Genomic DNA, 19,806 nt, shown 5'->3' with positions numbered 1-19,806 from the left:
GCTCTTTATTTTAAATTTGAATTCTAATCTAGAAATCATATGCTACATATCTAGTAAAAGATAATGTAGAGTAATTGGAAATTTCTCTTAATGCAAGCTGTATTAAGTGATGCGTTTGGAGTTGCTTGCTGCTTCACTAGTTTTAACACCCAATGACCCATTGAGTTCCCTACTCTCCCTTTCTCTACAGTTGCTATAGATGAGTCGTGGGACACTCAGTCAGTTTCCCCATGGTGGCAGCAAATGCGTACAGCTTGTGTTCACTCTGAAAATAATGCTGCTGCCTTGTTATCTGCTCATGTTGGGCATTCTGTAACCGCACAGATAATTGACAGTGTGACAGAGAAAAAGGTAAGTCATCTTAAACCTTCCCCTTTTATTTACTATATCAGTTCCATGCACGTTGCTGTCTTTGTAGTGGCATGACATCCTCAGCATTAATTTGTCGTCATTTTAAGATGGGTACAAGCATGCCATCCTGCAAGCCTGAACATTTGTATTTGAAGAATATTATGCTGAGGTGAATGAATGATATATCAGAATTGTTTGATGAACTTATTTAAATATGTGGTGGGAACTGTAAGGTGAGTTTTTCTCTTAATAGCCAATGATGTTGACAAACTTAAAGCCTACGCAGTTTCCACATAAATTTGAGAAGTTCACTGGACTTTGGATGGTAAACCTGTTTTAATGCATTTTTCTTTTTTTTTTAATGGTGAATTTTCTTAGCCCTTATGTTACTATGCTTTGCTGCTTAGGGTGGTGGGTGGTTGGTTTTTTTTTTTTTTGGCAATAACTATCTTTTCACAAAGTTGTGATTAACACTATGAAACTCCACACAGCATTGCCATTCAAAATGGAAAAAGTTATTATATTCATAAATAGCACTAGGCATATTTGTATTTTACTACTTGCCTTACAGATTAGATGGGGTTTAGGTGATGTTGGTCTTGTAAATAGAGACTGCCTGATAAATTATGACTAGATTACTGCGAATTGTTGTAGTATTTTTGCACATTCAACTTAACTATTGCAATTCTGTATATTAAAGTTGTTAACATTGCCCAAATATGAATGTTTGTACGTATTATGCTTTACCCGTACGCTCTCTCCTTTGTGACATTCTCTTCTGCTCTTAGAATAATAAAGCAACAGCTTTATTTCCCTCACAACTTCCCTTTCATAACACCATTTATTCCCCGCGGCCCCCCCCCCTCCTTTTTTTTTCCTACCATCCTTTGGCTTAAAGCCTGAAACTGTTAATGGCCAGACTTCTGAGAACTCTAGAGTTTGCTGTCTTGGTGCACAAAGCTAAAAATCAGATCTGCACCCTACTAGAACTGGGCTTCCTGGCAGGGCATTTGGTGATGACCATGAGAATTATCAAAATAATGCACAGAACTGTGATGTGTTGTGATTCAGTGTTTCTGGGTGCATGTTAGATGTTTTTTAATATGGAAGGAAATTGAAATGTAGGTGGATTAATCGTATATATAGGGAATGTATACATAGCAGAGGAATGACAATTAAATCTTTTTGAAAGGATTCTAGCCCATGTTTCAACTGAATACGAACTTTAAAATGGGACTATAGGATGACCTTTCTATTTTCTTATGTTTTTGTTTAAGAATCTGTGCATTTTGTGAGCAGTGTGGGATATTAATTGATGTTTTCTTAATAGTTAATGTACATGTCTTGAACTAAATTATTCTTTAGTAGCTCTTAGGGTATAGCTATGCATTTTTTAAACAAAACTGTGCAACTTTAAGTGAACAGACCTAAAACAGTTCATATGTTCTGTTAGTTCTCCCAAATAATTATAGGTTCGGACACGGAATCCTGGGAAGCACTTTCCCTTGATACTGAATATTGGAAACTTCTGTTGAAACAGCTAGAGGATTGTCTGATACTTCAAACACTACTGCACAGCAAAGTGAGCAAAAGGACAAAAAGAGTTTCGTCACTCCAGACTGAGCCTTTGGGCAGACTTTCTGTAAAGAAATTGCTTGAAGCTGGAAAAGGTACATTTTTTCTCTTGTAAAGATGTTTGATTGTCTTTCTAATAGACTTCCAAGCCATCCTTACATTAAATTATGATATACACTGCACGGGAAATTGTTCTGTTGGTTATTTTTCTTAATTTAAAAACAAATGCAAACCACGTAGAATAACATTTTAAAATTGTAAGAGTATTACTGTAAAGACTGCTTTGTAATCCTCTAATTGGTTGATTAGGAAGTTTTCTAATTCTCAAAGTTATCCTTATGTAATTAACGGTATTTGTTAAAACTCCTATCTCTTCTCTTGTCCTTTGATTCTGAACCATAAATCTCTGGGATACATTGACTATACTTCATAATTTTTTTTTTTTTATTATTTTTCTTAATGTCCTAGGAGGTATTGCTGACACTGTAGCAAAGTGGGTTTTTAAGCAAGACTTCAGTCCTCTTGTACTGAATTTGGCCCAACACAAAACCAATACAGATAGTACTGAAGAATCTGTAGAAATGCATACTAATATCTATCTTGAGGAAGCAGAAGCAGATGCAGGTGTGGAAACAATTCTAGGTAAGAAAATAACATGAATTTTTCAAATTCTAAATGTCTGCAGAGATGTTTTACTTGCTACTGTTGTGAAGTAGCAGAAATTACAGTGGGAAGAGGTCTGTCTTGTAACTTCAGATTTTGTTTTTCTAGAGCTGCTGCAACTAGCATATCAGCAATTTCCATGTAGTCTTGAAGTGGATGTACTCCATGCACATTGCTCTTGGGAATATGTAGTTCAGTGGAATAAGGACCCAGAGGTAAAAGTTTCATTTGCAGGGAGTCTTGGTTAAGACCAACTCAATAGAAGGAGTTTCACAAGTTTGTAATAGTTCATAAAAACTTGCATGAAGACGACTGACTTTGAAAGCATACTAGTTACAATTTTTTCTGGGATAAGTGGGAAGAACAAATTGAATTGAGAAAATGAATGCAGGTCCTGAGACTGAATGGCACCACACCGCTGTATGTTTCTAAGCTATCAGATTCTCAAAACTGGAAGTTTGGAAAATGCATTCAAATAAGCAGCATGAAGAAGGGTTTTGCCTGTATTTTGTGCAAGTACAAAACAGTTTAAGTACAGCACAATAGTGATGAACTTTTCCTCTGTTCTAGATATGCTAAACAGATCACAGAATATTAGATTTGTTAGACTAGAATCCATTCCATTTAAAGAGGAAAGAGAGATTTCTTGAATATTCTTAGATTCCCTGGCCACTACTGGGAATTCTCACAAGGAGAAAGAAGGAAAAAAAAAATTCCTTTTTTCCACTGATCTCCTATAGCTTCTTTAATACTGGAAACTGTTGTCCTAAGTTCAGATGATATGAAAATTGAAATTAGCACTCCTTAGATCTGTGCAACATAACTTGCTGTGGAACAGAAGGTTTCTTTGAGATTGTTAAAAACTTACTCCATCATAATGAAATGGAGTAAAAATTAATCTTTCTAGCACAAATGGATTTTGTGTTTGAAAAATGACTGTAGTCAGTGGAGGTGCCTTTCAGCAAAGAGTATGTTAGCAGCACATATACTAAAACAAGGCCCTGAAAATAGTGCTGAAATCACAATGTGTTTCATGATGACTGAAATGTATTTTGCCATGTATGTATGTTTGCCAGATAGTAGCAGAGAAGATTGCAATATCAGAATAACTTACAAGTTTTGTAACTGTCAAAAAATAGCAGCTTTAAAATAATCTACCTGGGCCCTTTAAGAATCAATAATATACATTGAAAACAAGTTTTGAATAATGTAATAACTTGTTCTTTTACTTTCTTGTTTTACATAAGGAAGCATGTTTTCTCATTAGGTCTATAGATCATCTAAGATGTATCATTAATGCTCACATTCAGCATGGTAAGTATGAAGCTATTATTAAAAAATATCTTTGTTGAAACTGTAAAACAGAATAAATGGCTGTTTGTTGACTAGTATAAATGTATGCAGTTTGTAGTAGTGATGGCCATTTTGTCTAAAAAAAAAAAAAAAGAACCCAAAAACCCCAAACCCCAAAACTTTCTACTGAGATTCAAACTTTTGCTTTTCATGTTGAAACTGAGTTTCCATCAGAACCATGAAAATAAGTTGTTTAGATAATGTGTTTAACTAAAAACACTTCAAAATAAAATTGCTCTGACACTTTTTAAATTTGTATTTAAATAGTGGCACATGCTTCTTGCAGTCAGTTGCTTTTCCTGCGTTTTGTGCATTTCTTGATACTCCTAGTGATTGCGATGACAGTTGTCTTTTTGGTAGACTGTGTATGCAGATAAGGTGCACTCTCTGCCTAAAGCACGAGTCTTAAACCTTCATGCTTACCAGCAAAGTTTCTATGTACCTACAATGTTTAACCCAGTCTGCATAATATAATAATTCTAACAAATAATTCATTGCACTTCTGACTGTATTTGATCACCAAGGTAGTCTCGTCCTTGTCTCGTTCTGAAATCTGAAGTCCAAGTATAAAGCAGTGAGGATAAATCGCAGTTCCTTTCTGTTTCATTCACCATGGTGTTTTTAATCCCCTCCCGTGCCAAAGGAACTTTGGCCCGTGGCTTTTCACTCCATACTTGAAGATGTCTTTTCTATTCACTTGGAGTTTACAAGTTTGCGATTGTTCTAGGTATCGCTCTGATGATGTGGAACACATTCATAGTAAAAAGGCTTTCTTCTGCTACCTATCTAATGGACAAGGTGGGTGCAATATTGTGACAGTATTTTTGAGGCTGAATTTCTGTTATTAGCTGAAAAGTGAAACTAGTCTTTCTAAACCATTGTTTTGGCTTTTTGTACAATAAGTTTGGAATATCTTGGATTTAAGCATCAAAAAAACCCCTGTTTATTTGGTTTATTATATGGCTAACTTTTGGAATTGAGGAAGGAATGCATATTTTAAAATATCAAATCCGTGAAATGATCAACTACAGGCAGCTTTCATGGCTGAGCAGCACTGACTGATGTGTGCTGAAGACTTATGCACAGTGTTAGCTTGTAATCGCTAAATAAAAAGTATTTGTGAAACAGTTTGAAACTATATATGTGTGCGTATATAAAATTTTAAGTTAGAAAACAGTAACTTAATAGGTTTTCTCTGTGCCTGTTTCCTGGTAAGTTATTGCCATGAAACCTTCAAGTTCCCACAAGCAGCGGCTTTTCCTACTGTTATGGTCCAAGTTTTGCATGTATGAGCTCTTATTCTGCAAAATGGAGAACATTTTATGGATGTTGTTGGGCATTTGTAACTGTTGCTGCCACTGTAAATCAGCTTCTGTTCTAGCATGTTAGCTTGTTTGCTATGAGGTTTAGCAGTCTTTTGTCCCTGCTAAACCCCAATTTTTTTCCTGCTTATAAATGTGCGTTTGGATCTGTTTACCGGAAGACAATTCTGTTTAGGACTGGAAGACAGTTTAGGAAAAGTACTGAAAATAAGAGATAGATCTGTTTAAATTGTGTAAGGAGAATCTGCTTATTACTTTGCTGGATGTAGAGCAGCAGCTAAGTGTTCTTCACTGTAGGAGTCCAGATGCAGAGAGAAGTATTGACTGTGATTTAAAAAAAAACCAACAACCCCAAAACAACAAAACAAACAAAACCCCAAAAACCCAACACAAAACCCACAAGAATTTGCTGTCTCGTCATCTTTTTTCCTTCTCCTTTGCTCCTCTCATTTTCTGCTTTTGCTTTTTGTTTATTTCTGTAAGAATTGGAGAATATAATCTTCCTCGTTCCTTTCAGCAAATAGGCTCAGTTGTATACAGTTGTAGTAGGTGTTTCTTCTGGAAAAACTGTTTTCCAGTTTTTCTGCGTGCCTTTATGTAAATCCACCACCATCACTTCTGCCTAGATTAACACCCACAGGAGAAGAGATAAAGGTTTTATTAATTAACTGTTTTTTTGCACACATCTGTTACCTCAAACAAATATCATGTCCTAACAAATGTTGATAACCTTGTAATATGTTTGAAAGCTGGGAATTAGTCCTTAGGATTTGTGTTACAGAAGCAGTAGCACAACTGATCTCTCACCAACTTCCAGAAAAATACAGTTACCAAATCTGTTGGCACTTAAATCAGTCCCAAAATTGACAGCTGAAAGTTGTCTTGAATTTAGAATTTGAAACAGCATGATGGATAACTTGAGTTCGAGTTTAAATAATCCCGTAATTCAGGACCCTGGAATCTCACTTCAGCTGTTGTTTAGACTCTGCAAAGATGTTGTAATCATTCCTTTTTTTTTTTTGTGCTATGGAAGAGAGGCTTCCACTGATGTGTATGTGCTTCATCATGTGCAGCATGTGATTCAACTTGCAGAAATTGGACCTCATAGTAACATTCCTAAACAGGATATGATTGAGTTGTCTCTTCTGAAGAATTCAGATAGGCAAAGCATGGAAACCATGTAATAACTTCATAAGACCTTCTCCATCTCAATGAATATGCTGGAGCATTCACTCTTCCTTTCCTCTTCCCTTGTTCCCTAGTGTTTCTTTCCAATATCACACTTGGTATTATAGCTCTAGTTCTGTATTATGGAGATCACTGGGAATTTTTTAGCTGCCTTTGAGATTTGAATGAGGACCTTGGGGCCTTATTTCTAATCCTAGACTTTAAGAAGGATGAACTAAACGTGGTCATCAGTTTGTCTCTGAGTTCTTTATCAAATCTTTTATTGAAAGCAAGCTATGCATTGTGTTGCCTTATGTAGCTGTAATGAACTATTTTCTCATTTTATATTAGGAAAATAGTAATAAAAGGTTAAAACGGTTGGTAACAGATACCTTATGATGAAAATTATTTAACTGTGGTGAAATACTTTTTTTAAACAGGTTGGAAAAGCTCCAAAGGACAGATTATGCAGACGGGCAAGTAATACTAATTTGTCTAAATGGGAAGAAATAAATAAAAATGCCTTAATTTTAATAGTAGTTTGATTTATATTTGAAAGTTTAAGAAAAATTCAAAATGCTGCCCTAGAGAAAATGTTATGCATTTTAAGAAATGTAAATTAATCTTTATCTGACAATGCAAATCAGGACAGTAGTGTAACTTTGAATATTATATAAGGTAGACTTGAGACTATTATGTGACAATTACTATTATTTTTCATGCATAATTTCATTAGTTTAAAACTTTTTTTGGAAGACATCTGATACGCTTAGAAAATGAAATTTGCTAGGTGTGATTTCTTGAGGAATTCAGTCATCTAATTTAGACATGGAGTATTGTAAATGGCTGCATTTAGCTTTTTTCCTATTTTTTCTCCCTGTTATTTCTAATTCTTTGTTGTACTTCAGTGAGTATCTGTTTACCTTTAAATATAATAGGTTAATAAACTGAGTTTAACAATGTGTTTTATGTCAATAACTGTCTTCTCAACATACAGAGATAATAAAAAGCCTGTTTCAATTCCAACTGAAACAATTTAAATCCTACTGTTTGTTAACAGGATGTAGGTATGGGTGACACAGCAATGACAGCTTTTCTTGGCTGCTGTTCAGATCTTCTGCAAACATTGCTAGAGGTAAATTTTTATTTTTCCCATAGAAAATAAGGAACTAACTGATTGAAATTTAATTTTAAAGAATATGGTTATACTAATTTCTGCACCGTTCAGTTCAGACAAATATTAATGAACTTCTAGACATACGAAATTTTCTTTAATTTCACTGCAGAGAACTTGTGATTAAAGCCATGACTTTTGCACAGAAGACCAATATAGATGATGTTTTGTGTGTGACTGCTTTTCTGTGTTGGTCTGGCAGGCTGATGTTAGTAGCGACGAAATGCAGGCTCCTGTCTTAGATACTGAAGATGCCTGGGTGTCGGCAGAAGGACCAGTATCGATAGTAGAACTAGCCCTTGAGCAGAAACGCGTTCACTACCCACTTGTTGAACACCAGTTTGTGTTATGTACTATCTTGTATGCCATCATGAGGTTTTCTTTGAAGAGTGTGAAGCCTCTTTCACTGTTTGATAGCAAGGTATGTGTTTTGAAAGCATACATCTTAATATTGCTGTCCTTTGTATCTGTAACATATGCTAGCTTTCACTCTTAAAACAGTTCATGGATAATTTAATCAAAGTCATTTAGTCTACTGTGGTGCATTAATGAAGTTGTCACCAGAATTCAGGTGGAGACCCAAACTTGGTGCTTTTCCTTACGAATAAAAGATTTGTAGTGACCTCAGGTGCAAGAACATCAGCTCCTTAATAATTAGCTGGCCTGAAAATACTGCATGGTAAGAACACTGGATAACAGGTTTTTCTAGTTGCTTTGAGAAGTGCCAGATCAGAGAAAACATAACTATTTAAGGCCAGAAATGTTATGTTAGTGTCACTGTTGTATCTGTTATTGCTCATAATTTTTCCAGAATTCTGAGTATCTCAAAGAGAATAAAGAGCTTGTCATTTAATGCCTATAAACAACTTAAAAGAAAAAAAAAAAGTCACTGCATTTAAAATGTAGTATATCTCCAATCAGAACTTGACCCTGATACAAAGCAGGTACCACAAATTGAGTTTTCTTCCTCCTAGCTTTACCACACTACAATTCTAAAAAAAATTTAAACACCAAGTACTGGTGTAAACTGTCATTTAATTCCTGCTGTGGTGAAAATGATTTAGTCCTGTAATACTGTGCAAGTTTCTTAATGATTTACTGGAATTTTATAACTGCAGAGTATTACTCTTCTTTTGCCATAGGTTCTTGTCTGTGTGCAAACTGTGATGAAGCAGTTGAGTCTGGTTTTAGCATTTTACCATAGATCAAATTACCTTGTTTTTATGCCTTTTTTTGCTTGTCTTTTATCATTATTGTCATTTAAGAATGCATATTAAGTCTCAAGAGTAAAATTAGATCCTGTTCCTGTGCTGCTTCTCTTTTTATATACAACTATTATTCTCAGCCACTGCCTTTTTGCCTCCACTCACTCAAGATTTGCATTTGTTCAGTGAGCTTTATGAGAGAATTTTAACAGGTCTTTAGAGAATCTTGGCTGATGACTGAAAAAGCAGTTAAAAGTTTTGAAGACGATTTATTACCTCATTTCTGACAAGGCAAGTCATTATCTAGACCTACACATTCATCACTGTCTTTTAACATAGGCATTTTTTTGGTAGCAGTTTCCCTACTCCCTGCGTTAGTATGGAGCAGGACTGCCAGAGATGCTTGGTGTGAGTATGTCACTGGTAGAGGATGGTGGGCTGAAACATGGGCTTACCATGTGCCGTTGTTCAGGAGTTTACTTTAAATTTGGTTAATCTGTAGTTCAAGAGACCTTAAAATTAAGCAGTGTCAGCTATATCAATAGGTAATAGATGAAATGTATTTTTCCATCAGTTAGTATGAAGGAAGAAATGCAAACTATGCTTGGTATGTTGGTCTAGAGCCAGGGACCCTGGAATATACCCAAAGTTCAGCTCCAGCTGGTAGTATATCAGCTACCTAATTTAGTAGGCAGGTGGTTTTAAGTTTGAAAGCAGATCCTTGGTGTGTTATGATTGTATGAACCAAAGTTTGTTTTGTTTTGTGGCTTTAACTTACAGTATTAATTTTTGTCCTCAAAGAGAAATAGAAGATGCAGTACAAATTAAATGTGGGGGGAAAAAAAGTAGGCTGCTTAGTATTGGATCAAAATGGATTTTTTGTGTTGCCCTGTATCTCTGAGGCTTGTCTTTGGTTCTCAATTTTAGGGCAAAAATGCATTTTTCAAAGACCTTACTTCAATTCAGCTGCTACCTAGTGGGGATATGGATCCAAATGTGTTACCCATACGACAACAGGTAGGTATAAGTTTTGTACTGAAAGTTCTTAAGCTTCTAAAATTTCAAATAATACTGAAGTAACCTGCAATTTTTGCTTCCAAGTTCTTGGTCAAAGTTGTGAGTGCAGCGGTTCAAACACTATGTTCATCAGAAAAGGCCAAAGAAGTCTCAGAAGAGGAATTGTTTCCTTTTGAAAAGGGGAAGAATTGGCCAACTTTGGCTGTGGACCTGGCTCAGTATCTTCAAATCTCTGAGGATGTGGTCAAAAGGCATTATGTCTGTGAACTGTATAGTTATGGGATGGATCATCTTGGTGAGGAGGTAATAACAGCTTTTAATGATTTTAAATCAGTACAGCATTGTGTCAGATATTTGGTTACAATTGCTTTTTTACTTACTACAGATGCCTGGAAGGGTTAGGCAAGTATTATCAGGCCCAAAAAACTCCCCAGGCTGAACAAGTCAGAGGCTGGAAAAGTACCTTTTCCAAGATCAATAATTATCCTCCTTTTTTCTTCTTTCCAACAAGAACCTGTGTATAGCAAGTAGTAGAAACATCACAGGCAGTTGTACTGGTCTAAACCAGTACAGCCTTTTTTAATTTTACTATATTTGATTGTTTCAGGAATCTGCTTTTTTTGCCTGTAATCTAAAGTTTACTGGTCCTTGAACAAGAAAATCCTTCCCTTTCTTGAGGGGAGAAGCAGAGATTATATGGAAGTTAGGAATATGTTGCTGGACTGTGAAACAGACCTTGTGCTCAGGCTAATCACTGGTGAAGTACAGAGTCATTCTCTGCCTTTGTTCACTCTGCTGTTCTGTAGCTTTTAATAGCATGCTTTATTATGGTAATGGATAACACAAAGAAACAGCCTCAAAACTCTTAGTCCAAATTTTAGTATCGAGAAGCTGCTTTTGATACAGCTTTTCAAGCCTCCCGATAAGTGAGCTGTGTCATGCTGAAATGGTTTCTAGTTCCTTCTGTTTTTCTGTTTTCAGGCCTTTCTTCAGGTGACTGACAAGGAAGTGCTTGCATCACAGCTGCTGATACTGGCTGGACAGAGACTGGCCTTTGCTTTACTTCATATGCAGACAAAGGAGGGTATGGAACTCCTCGCTAGGCTTCCTCCAACACTATGTACTTGGCTCAAAGCTATGGTAAGTTAAGCTCCATTTAGGAAAACAGGTTGATTTTCCAAAGCTTCTGTTCAGCAAGACAGAGATTACATCGGAATGGCCCTTTCTTACTAATGGAAAGGAGAATTTGTTCTCATCTTCCCTGGTGCTAGTTCTGTTTCATGAAGGGTAAAGCAATTTCATGGGTCAAAGTATCAGCTTAATTGAGTTAATAAACCTTAGTCATCAGTTTTATACAAGTTCAGGAGGGCTGATGTGCAGATGATCATCTGTAGAATTACTCTAATGCTGTGTTTATCCTTTTCTATAGGACCCCCAGGAACTTCAAAATGTGGAAGTGCCAATTGCAACAACAGCTAAACTAGTTAATAAAGTCATAGAGCACTTACCGGAGAATCACGGGCAGTATAGCCTTGCCTTGAACCTGATAGAGGCTGTAGAAGCCATCTCATCATGACCCTCTTGGTTAGGCACAGTTCTGCTATACAGTGCTGTAATGCATGATTTCACACAATGAGGCTGACCTTTACAGAAAGAGACTTCCATGTGGCTCTCGTTAAACAGCAAAAAGAACAATGTTCCCCATCCTAGAATTTCAGAAGGTAATTTTAAATTGGAGTATATTTTAAATTCTGCACTAGTACAAAGATGTTTTGTTTCTAGTAGACTTGTCAGTATCTGAAATGCTTTGTAATTTATTTCTGACATTTGAGTGCTTTTTGCAGTAGTCTAAATTGGATATATTTGACAGCAGTTTTAGTCTATTTACAAAATCACATCTTGTGAGATTCTGTATTTCATGCTGGCAGTAACTGCTGCAGTTTCAATGTTCCATGTATGATTTAGATTTCAAAAGAAGCTGTAGAATTTCACTTGAGAAAAACTTCTGTCTCTGAAGTTACCATGTAAAGCCAATACTGCTTTTTCAGAGCTGGAGCTGGGCTCATGCCTTGTAACTGCATTACACGTGATAATGATGACTGCACTAGACATAGGATGAAATGTGGTGGGGCCTTCTGCAAAGGGAGAACTGCCCATGTGAGAAACAGCTTAGGAAGGGACTCATCTTTTAGTCCAGATCTCCCAGTACTGTCTCTAGGGTGCTGGGCTTCAGCATTTACTTGATTTACATCCCTCTCCTTTATTACTAAGCTCTGCTGAGTTTAAGTAGGTCAAGGCATGTCTTACCGTAAGATTCCTCCCTCATCTTATCACTCTAGAAGATGTAGTATGCTATAAATCTCTGCACATGTTAACTTGTAGTCAAAAACTGCTTAAATAGTTGACCCAACTTCACTGAAGATCTATAGTACTGAGTACTTTAGCCTTAAAAAAACCCAACTTTTATTTACAGTACCTACAGGGAATCATATAGTGAGTATCTTCACTATTGGAGTGGTATTAAACATCATTATCTTGCATCAGTTAGTACTGTTTACCTTCTATACAAAGGAAGGCAGGAGAGAAAAATGAAATTGGTGTAAACTGTTTTTGTCTTAAAGTCAGCTGAAATTACTAGCTCCATCTTGTAACCTGTTCCTCTTGCATTATGTGTAAGAAACACTCATTGTATTCTGCTTTGCTGCAGACAGAATTTGATCTCATCTTTCTGAAGCATGTGCTGCTGTGATCTAAGGGTTAGACTCCCCCTAAAAACAAAAAGGTTATGGAGGTTGGAGGCTTGTTCTACACAGCTTCCTTTACCTGCTCAGCATCCCCTGTTCCTAATCACTGCACTTTAATGTAGCTGATGAAGGCTTCATGAAAAGTTTGGATGCTGTTTGACTTCCTGCAGTGATATGAGATCAGAATAAAGAATAGTAAAGAGTTCTAGGCCAGCCCTGGTGTATATTTTTGGTACTTCTATACTGACGTCTGTAACTGAGGTTAAAACAGCTGTAGGGGAAAACTGGAAGAAGGCAAGATTGTACAGGTGACTTTACCACCTTGCCTGACAGCACCTCAGACTTCTGCAGCCAACAGTATGCTAGAGCTTTGGTTATCACAGAACCTGGGGGACATCAAAAATGTTTCTTAGTTGCATTACATTCCTGGATCCTGGTACAGCTGTGTAAAGGATTTTACTGTAACTGAGTATCATGCCAGAGCTGACACACTACACCAATCAAATCTGTAATGTATTGTAAGTAATACTCTGTATATAGTGCTATTTTGTGTCTAATTTGCTGTGGATTTGTGTAAATTGATTAAATAAAATTTGAGGTTTCATTGTGTCTTCTCCTTCTGCTTTTTAGGGAATGGTGGTCACCATCTTTTCTTTTTCTGCTCTGTTTAACAAGAGGAGTAGTGTATACTCCAGGGTGGAAAGGAGTGGTTCTCAGGGGTTCCACAGAACTACAGTAGCTGTTTTGACTGTGGAGTTTCACTAAAGTGGAAGTGAACTTCAAAAGGTTGTTAAAAACAAGTAAATAAGTTATTTTGAACCACCCTTTTTATTAAGCTGAAAAGTGATATACACAATTAGGTATATATACATAAGGTTCCCTCCCAAAACACATGATAACTCTGCTTAGGCTGGGGCTTAAGCATCTGGTTCTACAGGCTTCAGCAACACCAACCTCCTGGTTAGCCACCGCTTTTGTATGCTTTAGTACTTGGGACATCGGAGCAGCATGTGCACAGGCATTTCATCTTCATGTGCTTCCTTTTCCAGCCATGACTTTCAGGCACCGGGGGCAGGGAGTGCTTGCGGAATTGGAAGTGTACCTCCTGCAGCGAGGGCATTTGGCTTTGGCAATTGGTAGAGCTATAACTTTATATGAAGACTCTTCACGGATATCACCACCTGTTAAAGAAAGCATTATTACTGAGGCATACTCAACTCTACAGCTGAAGTGAACAAGAAAGTATGCTGGAGTGCAGAAAAGAACCAGTGGCTTAGCACAGTAGCCTGTCTGGGACAGCTCTCTCTCTTACCTTCCAAATTAATCAGAAAGGTCCCTTTGACAACGTTTGCATCTGTAGGTGTTTCTTTAGGTAGCTCACTCAGCAGGGTTGTCTGGGAAGCCATCATTATTTCATTCAGCTGTGAAACACTTGAAGTTTCTTCAGCCTGCAGTGCCTAGGGAAGAGAGTTAATTTTCAGACTTGCAACCCTGTTTTTGTTCCTCAGCATCCTCCTCCTAGGAACTATTAAAGCAAAAGTAGAATTATGGTGTATGTGATTGCAACAGCTGTCATAGCCTTGTCATGAAGGGAGCACAAGTTTACACACACTTATATGCATATATTTAGGCACACATGTAATTATGTTTAAATCCAGCATCAAAACTGAGGTCTACTGCTGCAAGCTCTACAGTGCTCCATTCTTTAAAACAAATGCAGAGACAGTGGTTCCTAATAAGAGTGGATAAAATTTACTTACTCCTGCCAGCAGGAATAGTACAGACTTGAACTGGGGTCCAAGGTTCCCTCTGCAGCCTTTTCAAGTTACTTTGACCCTCACGTCAAGGAAGCAGGTAACTTCAGAAGAGCACTGCCAGTGGCGCTACAACAGGTGTTTCTGAGGAGTCTAGAGCTAGCAGTGTAGCTCAAGGGTCAGTATGGGGTCCAGTACTGTGTAACATATTAATAACCTGGATGATAGGGCAGAGCATACCCTTAGCAAGTTTGCTGGATGATACAGTGCTTGGAGGAGTGGCTGATACACCAGATGGCTGCACTGTCATTCAGAGGGACTTCAACAGGATGGAGAAGGGGGCTAGCAGCAATCTTCATGAAGCTCAATAAAGGGAACAGCCCAGTTCTGGCCCTTGGGAGGAATAACCCCAGGCACAAAAACACACTGAGGGTCAGCTGGCTAGAAAACAGCTTAGCAGAGAAGGGGTCCTGGTGGACAAGCAGCTGACCAAGAGCCTGCAGTATGCTCCCACACCAGAGGCAGCCACCAGCATCCTGCATTAGCAAAAGCACTGCCAGTGCTGTCAGAGACAAGTGAAAGATTCTAGGGGTGCAGGTCAGTAGGAGAGAACACAATTAAAAGAGATTAATGAACCCAGATTGAGTGGTCAAGAAGATGAAGGAGTTGTACTTAAGCAGTAAACCATGAAGACCAAGTTGTTCTTTTATTCTTGAAAATTGTAACTAATTGTCATGAGATGAGCAGAATCCACAGTACCTAAGGTAAAGGTGGCAGGGGAAATCACAACCACCAACTCAATTGAGGGGCTAGCTCCCCACTCTTTCTAGGAGCATGTGTGATAATTTAAATAATACTCAATGTGGTAATTACTAGCCCCTGAATGTAAATTTGGGAGGTTCTCTATTGTTACCACTAATCTTGTAGCAGGACAAACACATGGCAGTTCCTTTGTGTGGTATACTAGCTTTGTGGAATACCACCTAGCATCCATGGAATACCACTACCTAGCACCCATATCTGCACAAATATGCTTTAAATAAAATACTTCTGCTCTGTGTGTATGTTGGAGTGTTGCACACCAGGCATACGACCCCCCCTTTCAGGACAACACCAGCAGGTGGAAGGAGGTGATCCTGCCTCGCTACTCAGCCCTGGTGAGACATAGCTCAGTGCTGGGTCCAGCTCTGGGCTCCCCAGTAAGAGAGATGTGAACTTACATTGCGAGTCCAGCAAAGGGCCCTAAAGATGATGGACTGGAGCATCTCTTGTATGAGGAGAGGCTGACCCTTGGGACTGCTCAGCCCAGAGAAGAGAAGGCTCAGAGGGATCTTACTGATGTATATAAACACCCGACGGGGTGGTGTAAAGATGGAGGCAGGTGCTTTCAGTGGTTTTTCAGGGGACCAGTGACAGGAGAAGAGGCAACAGACAGAAATTGAAAGAGGAAGTTCCATAAGTTTTTTTCTTACTGTGAGGGTGGTCAAGCACTAGCACAGGTAGCACAGGGAGGTTGAGTCTCCATGCTGAGATGTATTCAAATCCCAACTAGGGACAATCCTGGGCAACCTGCTCTAGCTGCCCCTACCTGAGCGAGGGGCTTGGGCTATACAACCTCCAGCCACCCCTCCCAACATCAACTATTCTGTGATTTTCTGGCAAGTACAAAGCAGAAGAAAGTTTACAGAAATTAGCATTTTTTTTTTCACAGACAACACTATTCTTAGTTGCATCTTTTACCTCCATTAATTCAAACAGCAATCCAGGCTCAATTACAATGACGACTTCATATTCCAGAGCATTCTTGCCAGAGATGGACCCAAGGAAAGAGTCTCTCATTGCACACGCGCCTTCTATTGCTTCCTCAATGCCCGGCTTCTTCCACGCTGAGCTTGCATTAATCCACCCAGTACGAAACACACCCTCTGAGTCTTGAAAGCAAAGCAAGCAAAGGAATTTTTAATTTAGTGCCTTGCTATTCAAGTGTTTATTAAATGAGTAAAAAAAGAATGACCTATCTCTCTATTTGCATTCCTTTAAACTGTGTCATTAAACAGTGCACCAAGAATTCCTTAGGAATTAAACATGCTTTACCTTTCTTAAAAGGGAGGTGCTGGAAAACCTCCTCTGCCAAATGAGGAAGAATTGGTGCAAAGGATCGGACTACTATGTCTAAAGCCTCTGCTAGCACAGTTTGACACGAACGGCGCTTAGGATCTTTTTCTTCTTCACAATAGAGCCTGCAAGACAGAGATGAAAGCTGAAAAGTGTTCATACGTTCGTGTTACTGTTCTTGCTTAAGAGCCATGCTTTCAGGACTGCCATGAAAGTACAGAAGTCTGACCTAGCATGCCTTTCTAGGGGAAGCTTTTCTGAATTGCCCTTCCTAGGCAAGCACGGTGGCATAGGTACAGGACCATTTGGATATGCAGCCATATTTTTGTCACAGGAAAGGAGATTTGTATATGGCATGTTAATTTGCTTCATCTGTATCAAAGAGAATCTTCCCTCAGGGAGGCAAGCCTGCAGCTCTGTTAGCCCTTTGTTCTGGTTCATATGTAAAATTTAGCATTAGGGCTTTTCCACACAACCCTCCCCCCCCTTACTTGCATTCTGGAAACTGAAGATCAATATAACCCCCGATCAGTACAACCCCATATCTCCCTCCCCAATGAAACAATGCCTTCAAAACGTACAAAGGGTATCAGTCACATCCTTAGGATTCTTTACCTGTTTTTTAGATCAGTAAAAGACATTAGGTTGCCCAGGTAAGTGCAATAAGCCCTTCCCCCTACCTTCCCAAATTCACATGCACACACTTCTACGTAGAAATACAGATCCAAGAATCTACCTTTAAAACTTTGTTTAGTTTTAAAGGCATACATTTGATTACCTTTCAAAATGGACAGAATATAGAAGCACACTGATGACAAAAATACCCAGCTGAAAGCAGCTAAGCTTTCACTTGTGAGCTTTGGTGCACTAGAGCATGACACGTAACTGAAATTTCTCTGCGGTATCTCTATTCACTCAGCATTCACCTGAAATGCTATTAGCTCTATCTCAAATTAACAAACTTGGTTTTTTCCCCCTTTAAAGGCAGCAGTAATGAACTTACCTGTCTTTGATTATGCTGAAATAAAAGTTAGACAAGTTTCTGGAGCAGAATGCTTGCAATAATCGAACAACTTTGCTATAATCATATTCTTTGTATGCTTCTGTAACCTGGGAGAGGGAGAAGAAAGATATGAGAACAGTATATCCATTTTCATCACATGGCATACAATGTCAACCCCTGATGAACATGACCTTACAGAAACTGTAATGAGTGACACAAAGTTTGGGAGAGTCTTTTCTTCAAAAGGTTGGACGGGAAAAAAATTAATTCAGTTAACTGTTAGGACAAAGAAATAATTTCAATTCAGATTTGAGGGGAGAGGACAGGGGGAACCCCAGAAATTATGCCCATACTTTCTCATTCAGCAGAATGGTTCTGAGTGACAGAAATTACTAAATTTTGGACTACAGCACATTTCCAAAGCTCTAGAAGTTTTTGGCTTTGGTTTCTTATATCCTATTCTAACTATTTCTATTTTGAGGCTTTGGATGGGGCGGGGGGGGAGTGGGAAAAACTGGTCAATGTTAAAACCAAGCATGTTAAAAATAAAGCCTTGCTCTCAGAAGTTGAAACGAGCTTAAGGGAGTGCCTATTGCATCAAAGAAACCCTTCTGGTCATAATTTACCCACTTGGCACACATTCTTTACTGATACACTTAAAGAATTTTCCCTAGAGGTTATAACCAATATAACCAACAAAAAACATTACACATATATTCATCTAAATACAATGTACCCCTACCTTGCTGCCATAATCTTGCAATAAATGCAGCATGTATTGATCTACTATGTACATCTCTGAAGCAGGGATGGCATCGGTTTCTGGATTGAAGCCAGCCATGTTTCCCAGCATGAAGCGTAGTGTATTCCGAAGCTAGGAACAAACAAGAAAAATTAAATATGAATGGTCTGCACTTGTAATGAAACACAAAATGATAATGTAATCAATTAACTAAAACAGGCTGGTTTTTGCAATGATGGTTTGAATAGTTACAAAAGCATCATGAAGAACATATGCCAAAAGGACCTATAGAAAAGTAGACTATCAAAGTGTGCTGCAACAACTAGTCTTTTCCTTAGTACACTTGACTATTTGATCCACGGATGTAAAAAGCAATAGTACCTACCTAAATGAGTTTGGAAAAGTTTTCTTTAGTCTAAAGATTGAAAAGCTTTGCAATGAATTGTACTCAGGCAACAGAAAACCAAATATAAAGAGGACCTATCATTAGAATGAAGAATGTTAGCGTATTTGGCTCTTACCTTGTTGATATCATCTCTTGCAGCATTAAGTACAACAGGCCCAATCAGCACCTCGGTAAAAACATTTGATTCTGCCACCCACCAGCGGAGAACATCGGCACCGTATGGAGGATCCTTGCTGTGATCCTAAGCAGAGACAGAAAGGCACACTAGTGAAACCGCTGGGGATCCTGCAGCACAGTGAACAGTGCAATTCCGTGTTGTCAGTGCTGCGAATGTATCTGTAAGTGTGCCCAGAGGCCACTGTATTTGGAGGCCTTCATCCTCTTTTAGCAAAATTTAGTGCTAAGCCAGGGCTACAATATATATGCACAGCACTCCATGCACAAGCAGTGCTAGAACTCGGGTAAGTCCAGCTAAACTCATCTTCCAGCCTTGAATCCTTTGAACTCTTAACATTAAAATTAGCAATGCTAATACCTAAAACTACATACTTTCCCCCCGCCCCGACTGTTTTCTACCCTGTTTTCAACTCTGAAAATAGCTTCTCTCTATTTTGGAAGAATAGAAACTACTGTGTGTTTTATTGAATCAGATAAGCAAACCTTTGTAAGGATTGATTCTTTTGTCCAGAGAGTTGCAAATCTGCTTAGCAGCCTCAGAAAGAGCAACAGGAGGACTGGGGCGAAGAAAGAAAAAAAAAAAAAACCCCGAGCATCACCTGCAGCGCAACCTCCCTGGCCACAGAATGAAGTAAGTTTCCAGAGTCAACAAACAGCCTAGGCTGAGAGCAGACAGATGGCTGGGGTGCAACCGCTACTCTGACTGCTCTATTGCTAGGCCCAGCTTGTAGGTTTCAGTCAGTTTGAAAGCAAAGGTTAAATTTTTTTTTTTTTGGTCTCCTTCCATCAGCAAGGTTCCCAAGTAAAAAGGAACCACTCTACACTTTCTATATAATGCGTTTTCTTTTCTCCTAGTACAGAACAAAGGTGTGGAGTCTTTTTGGCACTACAGCTGAAGCAAAACTCCTCAAGGTTTTTACTCCAGCCAAATGGAATTGCAGTGTAATCAAGGTCTTTACAAGAGCGTTACAGAGTTCTGCTAAAAGACAGCTGTTTAGAGAAAAACATGCCACGGACAGTTGCAGAGTCTGGCAGTGA

The 19,806-nt window shown here is 38.4% G+C and overlaps 2 protein-coding genes across 3 annotated transcripts in view; one reads left to right on the top strand and one right to left on the bottom strand.

The window, feature by feature from the left end:
- RAB3GAP2 (RAB3 GTPase activating non-catalytic protein subunit 2) overlaps nt 1-11,403 on the top strand; it is a gene marked incomplete at both ends in the record, with an annotated part of 50,289 nt that extends 38,886 nt beyond the window's left edge. For both annotated transcript variants that reach the window (XM_081998013.1, XM_081998012.1), the window contains 13 exons: nt 191-351; nt 1,805-2,021; nt 2,395-2,568; nt 2,698-2,804; nt 3,837-3,903; nt 4,670-4,740; nt 6,872-6,907; nt 7,492-7,566; nt 7,808-8,026; nt 9,738-9,827; nt 9,912-10,130; nt 10,809-10,967; nt 11,257-11,403. In XM_081998013.1, coding sequence (XP_081854139.1) covers nt 191-351; nt 1,805-2,021; nt 2,395-2,568; nt 2,698-2,804; nt 3,837-3,903; nt 4,670-4,740; nt 6,872-6,907; nt 7,492-7,566; nt 7,808-8,026; nt 9,738-9,827; nt 9,912-10,130; nt 10,809-10,967; nt 11,257-11,403 — 1,742 coding nt within the window. The remainder of the gene's footprint in view (nt 1-190; nt 352-1,804; nt 2,022-2,394; nt 2,569-2,697; nt 2,805-3,836; nt 3,904-4,669; nt 4,741-6,871; nt 6,908-7,491; nt 7,567-7,807; nt 8,027-9,737; nt 9,828-9,911; nt 10,131-10,808; nt 10,968-11,256) is intronic.
- Nucleotides 11,404-13,600: 2,197 nt separating this feature from the next.
- The window catches only part of IARS2 (isoleucyl-tRNA synthetase 2, mitochondrial), a gene marked incomplete at both ends in the record, with an annotated part of 32,006 nt that continues 25,800 nt past the window's right edge, over nt 13,601-19,806 (bottom strand). Inside the window, 7 exons of the mRNA XM_081997583.1 lie at nt 13,601-13,752; nt 13,884-14,028; nt 16,066-16,256; nt 16,420-16,565; nt 17,444-17,550; nt 18,186-18,317; nt 18,707-18,832. Coding sequence (XP_081853709.1) covers nt 13,601-13,752; nt 13,884-14,028; nt 16,066-16,256; nt 16,420-16,565; nt 17,444-17,550; nt 18,186-18,317; nt 18,707-18,832 — 999 coding nt within the window. The remainder of the gene's footprint in view (nt 13,753-13,883; nt 14,029-16,065; nt 16,257-16,419; nt 16,566-17,443; nt 17,551-18,185; nt 18,318-18,706; nt 18,833-19,806) is intronic.

Source organism: Phaethon aethereus (genome assembly GCF_964289735.1).
Source record: "Phaethon aethereus genome assembly, chromosome: 3".
Lineage (NCBI taxonomy): Eukaryota > Metazoa > Chordata > Aves > Phaethontiformes > Phaethontidae > Phaethon > Phaethon aethereus.
The sequence above is the reverse complement of the archived record's forward strand: the minus strand, read 5'-3'. Positions and strand labels throughout refer to the sequence as shown.